Source organism: Manis javanica, chromosome 6 (assembly GCF_040802235.1).
Source record: "Manis javanica isolate MJ-LG chromosome 6, MJ_LKY, whole genome shotgun sequence".
In the NCBI taxonomy this organism is placed as follows: domain Eukaryota; kingdom Metazoa; phylum Chordata; class Mammalia; order Pholidota; family Manidae; genus Manis; species Manis javanica.
Window position 1 is genome coordinate 116,720,455 of NC_133161.1, and position 12,115 is coordinate 116,732,569.

The 12,115-nt window shown below is 36.2% G+C and overlaps 1 protein-coding gene across 10 annotated transcripts in view; it reads right to left on the reverse strand.

Moving 5' to 3' along the window:
* GRIA4 (glutamate ionotropic receptor AMPA type subunit 4) overlaps positions 1 to 12,115 on the reverse strand; it is a 392,195-nt gene that overhangs the window by 118,409 nt on the left and 261,671 nt on the right. For all 10 annotated transcript variants that reach the window (XR_012132554.1, XR_012132555.1, XM_073239344.1 and 7 more), the window contains one exon: positions 4,272 to 4,456. Coding sequence is in view for 8 of the 10 variants with exons in the window: in XM_073239344.1 (XP_073095445.1) it covers positions 4,272 to 4,456 (185 nt within the window). In the remaining 2 variants the exon portion in view is untranslated. The remainder of the gene's footprint in view (positions 1 to 4,271; positions 4,457 to 12,115) is intronic.

Consider the following 12,115-nt stretch of genomic DNA (forward strand, 5'->3'; position numbering starts at 1 on the left):
TCAGAACTGGCTCTCCCAGCAAAATCCCTGCAGCAATATGAGATCCTTGATCACTCTCTATGTACTATAATCCTAAAGGAAAGAATATAATCGAGTAAGAGTTTGGCAAATGCCTTTGGTTTAAACTTTAGGTAACCAGGTAAGAGTTACTAACTAGAACAGAGAATGTATCTGTTTTGCTTATCAGTATATAACATAAAAGTTATAGTTTTTTATGTTATAGCAGAACCTAAAGTGGGTACTTAATAAATGGTTGTAGAATGAATGAATATACAGAAAAGGCCACTTGACTGAGGTTTTACTTTATGCTTCTTTTCAAGGTATATCCTACGTGTAAAACTATATATTACTTCAGGGTCAAATGCAATTATCAGGAAGTCTTCATTGGAAACAGTGTTATTGACTTTTAGAGTGAGCAGGGTTTTTCAAGATCATCTCACTCCAATGTTCCTTATGTAAAGTAAGGAGAAGAAGAATCATAGGCATTAAATTATTCAAATTACTTTTTAAATAATAAAGATTTCACAACCATCTCTCAAAAAGTGAAAACATTCATCTTTTTTGGAAACATCATAATTTTGAGGATATACGTCAACTGATAAAAGAAACGGAAAGAGAGCACAAGCCACCCCACTGCCCCGTGTAATGACTGCATGCCAGGCATAAGTGGGCTGTTCACGAGCGGCGGGTTCCACCTACTGTAAGAACACAGAAATCTAGTTGCATGACCCTTGGTTTTTCTCATGGTGGAGTAAAATGTGTGAGCAACCTCTAGCCTTCAGTGCTATTTTGCAAAAATATTGTTTTATGCCAAAAGACAGTAAAGATCAAGTTTGTTCTTGTTTAAAGTTACTGGGGTAAAATTATGAATCAAAATCTGGCACTTCCATGTTTAATTAATAAGGTATTAGTAGAGTCCCTAGAGATGCTTCGCAAGTAATCAATTTCAGGATTTATAATTAATGAATATGTGTGAAAAAAATTTCTGAAAAGTCTCCACTGAAAAGCATTCATTTTGATATGAAAACAATTGATTTTGTTTCCAGCTATCTTAAGCTATTTTGATCTGTTCTATAAAATAATTGGTGTATTATTAATGGAAGAAAACTAGATAAAGTAAATAATACTAGTGTCCAAAATAATAAATATTAATTTAAGAAAAAAGTGAAGACTCTGAATCAATAATTGATCACAAATTCAACAAATACTCAAAAAGTAGTTTCAGCTTTAAGTTTCTTTTCAGAGTATTTTTCTGCAGATGAGTGGGCCAAACTGTCCATTGGATTTAATGAGCTGAAGATGCATTTTATTTTATCAGAGCCAGATACAAACAGTTTGAAAAATCTAATTTGTAATTTTGTTATATGTTCAATCACCTTAAATAGCTCAGTGGACCACATTTACATAAATTCTTCCACTTTTTCTTGTGGTGTAGAGAAAATCAATATACTTGAAACTACATTTTCAAATGTAGTTTTGAAACTCATGTTTGAAATGTTTGAATGAGTATATGACTAACTGCTATTCTAAACAGCAACATTTATAAGAACTAATTGGTTTATGGCATAACAATAATTTGGAAAGCATGTACAGAAGATGAAGTGCTTCCCTAACCACTGTTGTCCATTAACATATTTTGAGAGAAAATTGTGTGAGCTATTTTCATTACATTTTTGAAAACTGATAGAAATTAAAATGTCAACAAAGTAATTACTGACAGATAGCATGCCTGCCCATCCTTTACAGACCCTCATCTTCATGTAATATTTCACCATCTTCTGAAAGAGGGCTCCTTTTTTCTCCAAGGCATTTTTCTGATCAATATTATTTAGCATTTTACTTTTTAAAAAATGTTTTGGTTGAGTGTCTGTAATTGTTTTCTATTGCTATCTCAATTTATTTTAAAGAGGATGTTGAAATACAGGGGTATTGAAGTACATGCACAAATTCCTGACGAAGTCCAGATTAGCTCTTGTGTTTAGATGAGTCAGTAGTAAAACCAAGAAACACTAAAAGTGATTTTGCTTAGAGCTATAGGTGTTCAAATATAGATAGTAAAAAAAAAAAAATGTGTTCCATAACTGAAAGCAGCTTTCCTTGAGGAGAAATTTCTTGGGACTTTTAAGAGTATATTATATTCTCACAACATGGTAGACTTTGTTACAATTTTTGAGATTTATCCCTGAGAGGCATTTTAAAGGGACAAAGGTATATTTTTAGTCTCATTATTATTACATAGTCTTGATTAAAAAGGAACCTTTTAGAATTCAGCAACAATAAAAGAAATAGAAATAGAAAAGGTAGACACTCAAATTTTCTAAGTTCTGGATGTAATGTACAGCATGGTGACTATAGTTAACCATACTGTATTATATATTTAAAAGTTGCTGAGGGGAGTATATCTTAAATGTTCTCATCCCCAAAAAGAAATGGTAATTATGTGAAGTGATGGAGGTAATAATTTCACAATATATTAGTATATCAAATTAACACATTGTACACCTCAAACTTACACAATGTTATCTGTTAATCATATAAGGCCAGAAAAAAGTAAAAAAAAAAAATTATTTGAAGTGACAAAAAAGGTCAGATATCCAGTTCTTTTAGCAAGAATGTATTTAAGATTGAAAAAGTTTATCCGAAGCAACCCAGGTGTGCTGATTTTCTTCTTAGAAACCAGCTAAGCCTCTGAGATGGGTCAATGTGCTTTAGGCACTCAATTACCTTCTTCAAATGCGGCCATTTAAGCACAGGTCCAAGTGGACCGTCTTCCTGAGCCTTATCCTCTGACAGGAACTCGGCAGTGCAGGCGGTTCACAGAAGTGGCTGCTCTTGTGGGATTTGTGAGGAGTTACTCACAGAGCTTCAATGCTCACCTCAAATGACTCAAGCTCTCAGCCCAGGGGCAGGGGTGGGAGGGATGGGGTTTGAGCTGAAGCGACTGTCTTGTTTAAGAAAGTAAGAGATGTTTTTGTTTTTTCTTGGATTCCATAAATACACATTAAAATTTTTCATGTACCTTGAGTAGTTGCAACCTGAATGATATTTGGACTCCCTCAGGAGTAAACTTGGGTGATACACAGGTTTATAATTAATGTTTTTCAATATAATATAAACAATTTCTTCAATCAAATGGTTTTCCTTTTTCTTTTATAAAAGGAAAACAGTAAGTGAATACTCTGTCATTTCCTTTTATAGCAGAGTCTGGCTTCACTAGACCTTTAAAAGAAATACTTAATGCTTTTTTTACTTTTAACTTTCACAGATTCTTACACAGCTGAGGAAGGAAATTTAGGGCATCTGGCTTACTGTCCTTCAATATCAAGGAAGAATCTCTGAAAATATTTGATTTGATTTTTATAGTTGAGCACTTAAGTTATTCTTATAAATATACCATCAAATTGGTAAGTTTACTACTACAAATCAAATCATATAATTATGCAGATAAACTATATGCAGTAAACTAACCAAGAAAATATGGTGTATAATATTGTTTAGTTTATCTAATACGTTGTAGATTAACATGAGCAAACATTTCTAAAACCACTAGATGGCATTCATTCACTGCAATTCTGGCCAAATACAGACTAAGGCTTTATCATGATTTTTCAGGGTTGGGGAAGGCAAATGTTATCCATTATTTGATATTATCACTTAACACAATGACAAAGCTCAATTTTATCTTTTCCTGTCTGCTTCAAATCAAATCAACAAATATTTATTGAAAGTTTTATTAAAGGATTCTTCCTTTGTGAGGAGAGTTGAAAACCATCTTCACTGTGGTGGTAATGTATTTACTTACAACATTTAGAAGAAAATACGCTATATACACTTATTTTCTTTTATTTTATTGCTTTATTAATTTGTGTTGCTATTTCTCATGTAGCTATTTTAGCTATTTTTTTAAGGTTTGAAAAAGCACACTGTCACAGGAATTAACTTTTCTGGTATTTTAGTTGGAATTAATCTTCAAAATTAATGTTTATCAAAATAAGAGGCCAAGAGCTGTTGATGATTCACAAAAGGTCCTATTTTGTGTCTTAAAAATGAGTGAGAACTTCTTCTCCTGACTGCTTTGAGACCTAAGAACCAAAATGGCCTCTGGTTATTAAGGACTATGACTTAGTCTTGGGGATAAATCATGGAGTGATAACTTCCAATATCCACACTTAAAACTAAGGATGTGAAAGAAGATATTGATGAGGACAAGTAAATCAAAGGTTAACATTTTTGTAGAAGATCTAGTTAATTATATAAAATCTAGAACTTACCTGTTCTAATATGTTTTGAAGCCTCTCTATCTCACAGTCTATTACAAATTTCTTCTCTTGTCTTCTATCAAGTTCTTCTAGAAGTTGCCTATAGCTGACATCATTAAAATTTTCCACACATATAGCACTGACATGCCAACCATTTTGTCCTGCTTTTTCCATAATAGCTTGAAGTATCGAGTATCCTAGTGGGGAAAAAAAATCAGAAGGGTTACTAAAAGCATGCTTTTACTCCCCCTTTAACATTTCTACATCAACATTTCTATGTTGCAAAATATACAACAAATGCTTAGATATTTAACTGAGTGGTTATTTACAAATCATTTGTTTTTACTTTGTTTAAGGCAACAACATCCATTAAAATACTGCTTGAATGTTATAACAACACTCTACCTTGAGTAAGCTCATAAAATCTCTCTATTGGAGAACATTAAGTTTCTCTAGACATAACCAATAACAAAATCCAGAACCACCTGTAGTCAGTCAACACCAATTTCATGAACTCTTTCTGTTAATTTTACTCACTAGACAGTGTGAATTTTGAACAACTGTTCCTACTCGTCCCTTGAGCAAAGCAGTAACATTTTTTGGTTCTACTATGGAAGTGCAGATGTCAAAGTGTCCAGGTAGGTAGGTCGCTAGACATAAGCAGGGAGAGGGAGGGGGATTCCGGCTGGATGCTTGCTCGCATTCTGTCCATTCCACGCAAGCTGCTGCAGTGGGATGTGGAGTGAGAATATTGATAATAGACTGGCTACAACTGGCTTGTTACAACATGGAGGAGAAATTAACCTAAGCTTCACCCCTAAACCATTAACATAGTAAAAATCACTGCCCCTCCACATTAGCATACTAGAAAAAAATCCCACCTCCCTGTGCACAACAGCCTTGATGGGGACCAACTATAGTCACAAATCCCTCCATTGGCTGAGGGTGGAGTAAACCCAAACTCCGGGAAGACTTGGCCTGTTCTCTTTGAAACCGAACCCGACTTAGTGAATATCACTTTCTTTTATGTAAAAAAGGCTCCCTATTGTCCTTTTGATGCAACCCCCTTTGGGTCTGCCCGCACCTCAACAATGAGAAATATGCAAAAGTGTACTATTGCCTTTTTCTATGATATTATTTTCCAAATAAACTCTTAAAGCTCAATGCGTCCGTTCTTGAATTCTTTCCCACAATGAGACCAAGGGCCCATCGGGTTACAGAAGAAACCACACAGTATAGAGGACCCTTACTGTAAATGGAGAAGGCATTATTTAACCCTTCTCCTCCAGGCAGGAGAAGGACGGGACCTGGGGATGAATTGAATGACCATTAGGTCATTAGGTGAGGCACTCAAACTCATAATCTAGTAGTGGAGACAGATATTCAAGTAAACAAATGCAATTTAGTTTAAAACAGTGTATTGACAGCTGCATTCAAGGTAAAGGGTTGGCCCAAGGGAAGGTTTGGCTAAATCTGCCTGTGTGAGACAAGGAAAAACACCCAAAAGGAGGAACAACTTGAATTGGGTCCTGCAGACTGAGAAGGTGCATCCAGGACTGCTGTAGGAGGAATGTTTATCAGTTGGTTTACTCCTGCCCGTAGGTTTATTCCAGCGAATACTCTTTATTCCAGACAGAACGGGATGGTCTCTACCCTGCTCTTGGTCCAGATCTCTCTGCATGTGGGAGGGGAGCTTCCAGTCTTGGTATCTGGGTTAAGGCAGAAGGAGCAAACTCGTGCACTCAGCACTTGGGAGTTCATGCCAACATTGCCTTGAAATCTTGATTGTTCCAGCCATCAGCTTTGAATTGGAATATAAGAGAGAGGGGAAGGATTTCTAGAATCTGAAAATAGCCCTTCCACAAGGGCTGGTTAGGATCATAGTCTGTCAGCCAGTTATTTTTTACCCCTGTGGCTTAGCATAAAACAATATGCCAGTCCCCTGAGCTCATTCTGGGGTAGCTGCCTATTGTTTCCTCCTCCCTTGGTCCCTGGAATTAGAGGGGAGAGCTGGGTGGATTAAAAGTGAAGATTTAAAAGCACATTTATTCAGTTTTCTGATTGGCATGTGAATCTCTCAAATTCAATGTATGTCTTTTATAAGTCAGAGTTTCAAACATTATGAATGCTCAGTAAAAATCAACAGATGGAAGTTATGATGGAATCATATTTGAAATATAAATTACCTGATATCCTGCCAAATGAAATACTGTGGCAGTCAGGATTCATTTTTATCTAAACGAAGAAAAGAATTTCCCAAACAGGATGAAAAAGAGCATGCTAATTACTATATAATTATTCCGGTATATCTATTGCTCCATTTAGTCTTCCCTTTTGTAATGTATGCCTGCAATTATCTTTTCAAATCTTACCTGGATTCCCCCCAGGTCCCCACCCCAAATCCAGTACTCTTTCTCTTGATTTCTGTTCAGTGCGTGTGTAACAGGACGGCCTGAGTTCTGTCTTAACGTACACATTCATGCCTCATTTATCCTGTTACTGAGTCTTGTTCTCTAATAATAAGGCCAGTAAGTGAGACAATGTTCCTTTTATTCATTTTTGACACCTATGAACATGTTCTTTTTAAAAATACCAATTAGCATGTAACTTTTCTCCTTTTACTTATTGTCATCCCAAGTAATTCAGATTTTTTTTGTTTGATTATTTGCATGTTGTAAAAATGATAAATATTAGCCACACGCACTGAAGAATTATTCCTGCTCCCTGGGATCAATGCACAGATTGGCACAGTTCTTCAGATACTGTCATTTTTTTTTTTGGCATGTGGTTATCAGGCTTATGTCAGCACGAGGCATCCAGATTGTTATTTTCCTGCCTACAGGACTTTTACAGAATGTAAAGCCATATTCCTTCTGATGAAATTTATATATGTTCACAGTTGCCTAACAGATACCAAAGGATTCACACTAAAAAAACAAAATTATAATTCAAATTCAACATTTCAGCGTCTGACTTTTGGATTTACAAATGACACTAGATGTGAAATAAGACAACCCCTAGGACACAATCTTTGTTAAATGGCAAGGAAGTTTGGTTGCCTAAAATGAACCATTAATCATAGTAAAAAATAAATGGCATATTTTCAATGCAGAGCAAAGGACATGCAGGTAGTTTCAGAGCCCGGTTGAAAACGTGAATTCTTTTTTAAGCTGTGCTTGATTTTAATATGCTGTCTTATTCATAGCTACTCAGATATGTGTGTCTTATTTATTGGCCAATATTGTTGGGAATATATTGTAACTTGGAGAAAATACTGCTGTTGAATATATGATTATATAACGTAGCTGTTATATAAACTAGAAAATCACAAGTCAAGTCATACTAATTGTACATCTGGCTGTGATTTGTAACTCCTAGTTATTAGAAAATATGCAATGCAATATTGTTGTCCAGAAAATGAATACTGCAGTTTTAGGTGAATAGTACAAGATTAATGGAGAATTCACTACTACAAAGGATCTTTTAAGTCTTGCTTTTACTTAAAAAACTGTATAACATTTTAATTCAGTCTAATTTATTGAAAACCTACTCTATCCAATATTAACTTTTGCCAAAATAAATAGAGGCATAATTCTTGTTTCCACAAAGAATTAACTGTCTAGCAAAACTGATGCTAGGTCACTAACCATTATGCAAATTATACAGTATTGTATAAATAACGTCAAGAGAAGCAACATAATTTTATTAGAATAGTAGTAAAAGCATGCCATGGGCAAGATCACATGATTGGGTCATAATAATATCGAGGGCATTTTCACAGTTATTACAGAACTATTAGTTATACATACAAATATTTAAAAAATATTATGTCATATAATGACATCAGTTATGTTAACAGAATCATAGTGATGGAAGCATTCTTGAACTATTAAATCCTTGCACAGCAACACTTTTCTTATCACCTGTGGCTAATGAGCTATGTTGGATGAGTACTATCATCCAGAGACGTGGCTGCTAGCAACACAAGCTGGGCTTACTTATTTGATGTTCTAGAGTTATTTGATTCAACACTCTGTACACAGAGATGCAGCAGGAGAATCAGGAGAGATTTATGTCAAGATAGATACAATTTCAAAAAGAAGGGAGTTATCCATTTGCCATAAAAACTTCACTTAGATAAGGATAGAAAAGTGCCCTTAGCAGTTTTTAATTAGATGTGCTCAACAGAAACAGCATCGATGGAATGCTGGATGTAGACATCAGACTTCAGAGGGAGAAAGTAAGGAGACAATGAGAAGTGAGAATGTAGAAATCATCAAAGAATATCATCAGGATTATGAAGTAATGAGATGAAGGATACAATATTATGATGAAGAGGGGATGGAGAAACATCTAGGTCGTGGGAACTGCCTGGGAAGGAGAGGACTGTGTCTGTCTCACAGGGAGTTGTGGAACTTAAAAAAGATAAGTGACAAGGAGAGAAAGCAGCAGTGTGTACTTACTTAAATTAAAGCCTTTCTCATTAATCTTGTAAATTGCTATGCAGGTACCCACTACTACAGCATCCATTTCTCTGGCTTGGCACAATTACTTGCATCCCAAACTAGTGTATTTGAAAAGGAAGGTATATGTATTTGGAAATGTACTTCATGCTGCATATTCACCCCAGTCTTTGAGAGGAATAAGGTTCTGTAATCCTCCCTGCATTTAATGCCACCATGCTGGAACTGTGAAGCAGAGTTAGTAACCATTTAGTCTGGACTCTTTGCAAAGCAGCTTAGGTACTGAAATAACATGTTCAAAGGCTACAGTCTGGACTCCAAGTTGTCAGCACACAGAAGGAGTAACCAGTATTGTAGCTTGGTTATAATCATCTGGGGCTGTGACTGTTGCATCTGTTTATGCCAAAGTTCAAAAAGGGCACAGTGAAAATAAGATTTTCCAGCTTATTCAGTTTGAAGCCCTACATGTAAACCTGAGATTAAATGCAATGCCTTGAGTTTTCTCTTTTCTACAATTAAGAGAAAAAGCAAATCCACAGTCATTTTGGGCTCTTGATTTTCCCAAAGACCTCTCGTATTTTCTGACAATAACATTTATTGCCTCCTAACCCTCACACTGCAGTGTTCAGACTTAATTCAGGTGACACACAACAGGGGAATTTGAGAACTTAAATCTTCAAAGTTCTTCTCTCAGTTGCAACTGAATCTAATTCTTTTTAATACAGACATATGGCAAGTATTTTCAACTATTTGCCACAGGTTCAAGGTATTAAACACCTCCCCCCAGTGCCCTAACACTGTATTTTCTTATTTATCTTGAGATTTTCTAGAATTGGGTCACTACAGAATTTTATTTCAGTACAAAGAATGGTTGGGCCTATTAATTCATATATTCACCTGTTTATTTACATAGCAACTGGATTGGTACAGAAACTCTCTGGTACTTCTTTAATGAAGCCTTCAGTGTTTTCCTATTTTTTATGATACATGCCAAAATCTGTTCATACACGGTGCCGTGTGTTTCCACCTCAGTTCCTTTGCATATGCTACTGCTCCCTTTATGAGATTGATTCCTTCCACTTTTGCCTTCTTTCACCTTTCAGATCTCATCTCAGACATCACTTACCCCATGACTACATCACTTTCCCCTCATATAAGCTCTTACAGCTTTCTGTACACTTCTTTCAGAAATTTTTACCACTGCTTCTAACTCCATATTTGAGTGATGATCTGATTAGTGTCTTTCCCCCACTGTACTCCAGGCTCTGTGAAGGCAGGGACTATTTCTGTGTTCAATACCTAGTACAGTAGGTGCTCAGCAAAGAGTTGTTTATATGAATAAATTAATGGGAAATTCATAGAGAGAAATCAGGATGTTAAGTGGCTCAGACAGAGGTCGGAAGAAGCATGGCACATCACATTCAGGAACGTCAAATACTTCTGTCTAGCTTACGTGATTGGGAAGACAAGGAAGGTGTGTGGAGAATTGGTGTGGGCTGTGGGAAGATATTCAAAGGCTGGAGAGAGAAGTAGTCAGGGGCCATATCCACAAGAGCCTTCTCTATCATTCATGGAATTTAGACTTTATTCCTTAGGGACTTCAGGAAGAGAGTGCCAAGACTGCATGTGTTTTAGAGGGATCATTTAGCTGAGGTGTCAAAATACAATGGATGAAGGTAACAAAAGAAATGGGAAAGAAAAGCAGTTTGGAGGCCATATTGAAATAACCCGGGTGAGAGTTAAGAGAGAGAGGAGAACAGATTCTAGATTAAGGAGCCAGAATAAATTACCTTGGCGATTGAATCAGCACTGTGATAGTGAGACAGGGAACATGAATGTAGTCAGAGTAGGGTGAGGGCCTCCGGAGGGGGCAGGGCGGGATATTTGCAGTCAGAGCAGTGTAACTACATGCAAGGAAACCCCCCTGCTAAAACTCTATATTAAACATTGAGCTCTAGAATCATTCTTCAGTGAAATCAGTTAATGTTCCCCAGATAAAGAAGAGTAGTACATGTTTTATTATGCTAACCATTTATAATCATGTGTAAGGTTCTCTTTAGCATACTAAAAGGCCCAGGCCTATGTGCTGTCTTTCTCCTTCAGATCTGATGAAGTGATTTTGCAAACTGGGCAACTAATTTAGCAAGTAAGCCCAGGCATAAACAACACAGTAAAAGGCAGGAAGGATTCCACCTTAAAGATAAGACTGCATTTTAATACCCAAGAAGTTAAGACGTTAGAAATTCTTAACTTACTCTTTAGCAAACAATACTCGGCCCACCTTGGGGGCTGAGCAGGTGGCCTTGTTTCATATGCTCCCAGACCAAGATGCTGGTATCTCAGAGAGAAATCATCAGAGGAAGTTGCTTGTGTTAAGTTAATTCTAAATATTCAGGGACCACTTAACAAGTCCACACCCCTAAGTTTTTTCATGTATTCGAAAAATCCTCAGCTGCCTATAAAACCCCCTAGACAACGCACCACTACGGACTCTCTTGTCCCCTCCTGGCATGAGCCGGGAGCTCTGTCCTTTCACTGTATCTCTAAATAAAAGCCTGTACCTTGCTCTCCTACCTTGACTGTTTGTGAAGCTCATTCTTTGGCTCTGCAACAAGAACCCCGGCATCAGTAGGAGGAGGATTCGAACATAATGACAACCTGTTCCACTGGTGGTCATTTCACTTCTGCTTTCAGAAGGGACTCTTAGGTCCTCTTGATTTCCTGGAGAAGCACATGTTTTTCTATTTGGATTCAGGTGCCAATGGACTTCTGAGGACACAGACCCTGCAGCCACCTCCTCTGTCACCCACAGCACTCTGCCAAGTCTGATAAGGTTGAGAAACCCACCTCTCTCTCTTGCTATGGACGTCAACTTTTCTAGAAATTGTGTCTGTAGATTTTGAATATTCCCTAACTATAAATTGGATATCTTTTCAAGTTTTCCTCTAACATTTTTTAAATACCATCAGTACTATCAATATCTTCTTTTAATATAAGGTAATCTCGTTTTGTGTAAGACATTCTTCTTTTTTTATGTTTTTATTTTTATTTTATTTATTTCTTATTTTTCTGCTTGCAGGTTTTAAAAAAATTTTTTATTAAGGTATCATTGATATACACTCTTATGAAGGTCTCAATGAAAAACAATGTGGTTACTACATTCAACCATATTATCAAGTCCCGCCGCCATACCCCATTGCAGTCACTGTCCATCAGTGTAGTAAGAAGAGCAAGACATTCTTGAAAAAGTTGCATAGTTTTAAACTCAAATAACTAAAGACTATAATTTCCTAATCAGAATAAATATCTAGTATAATTTCTATACAGTTACTATTTTGCTCATACAATGGTATTTTATCTATTTTTTATACAACACTAAATGGAATTCACAGT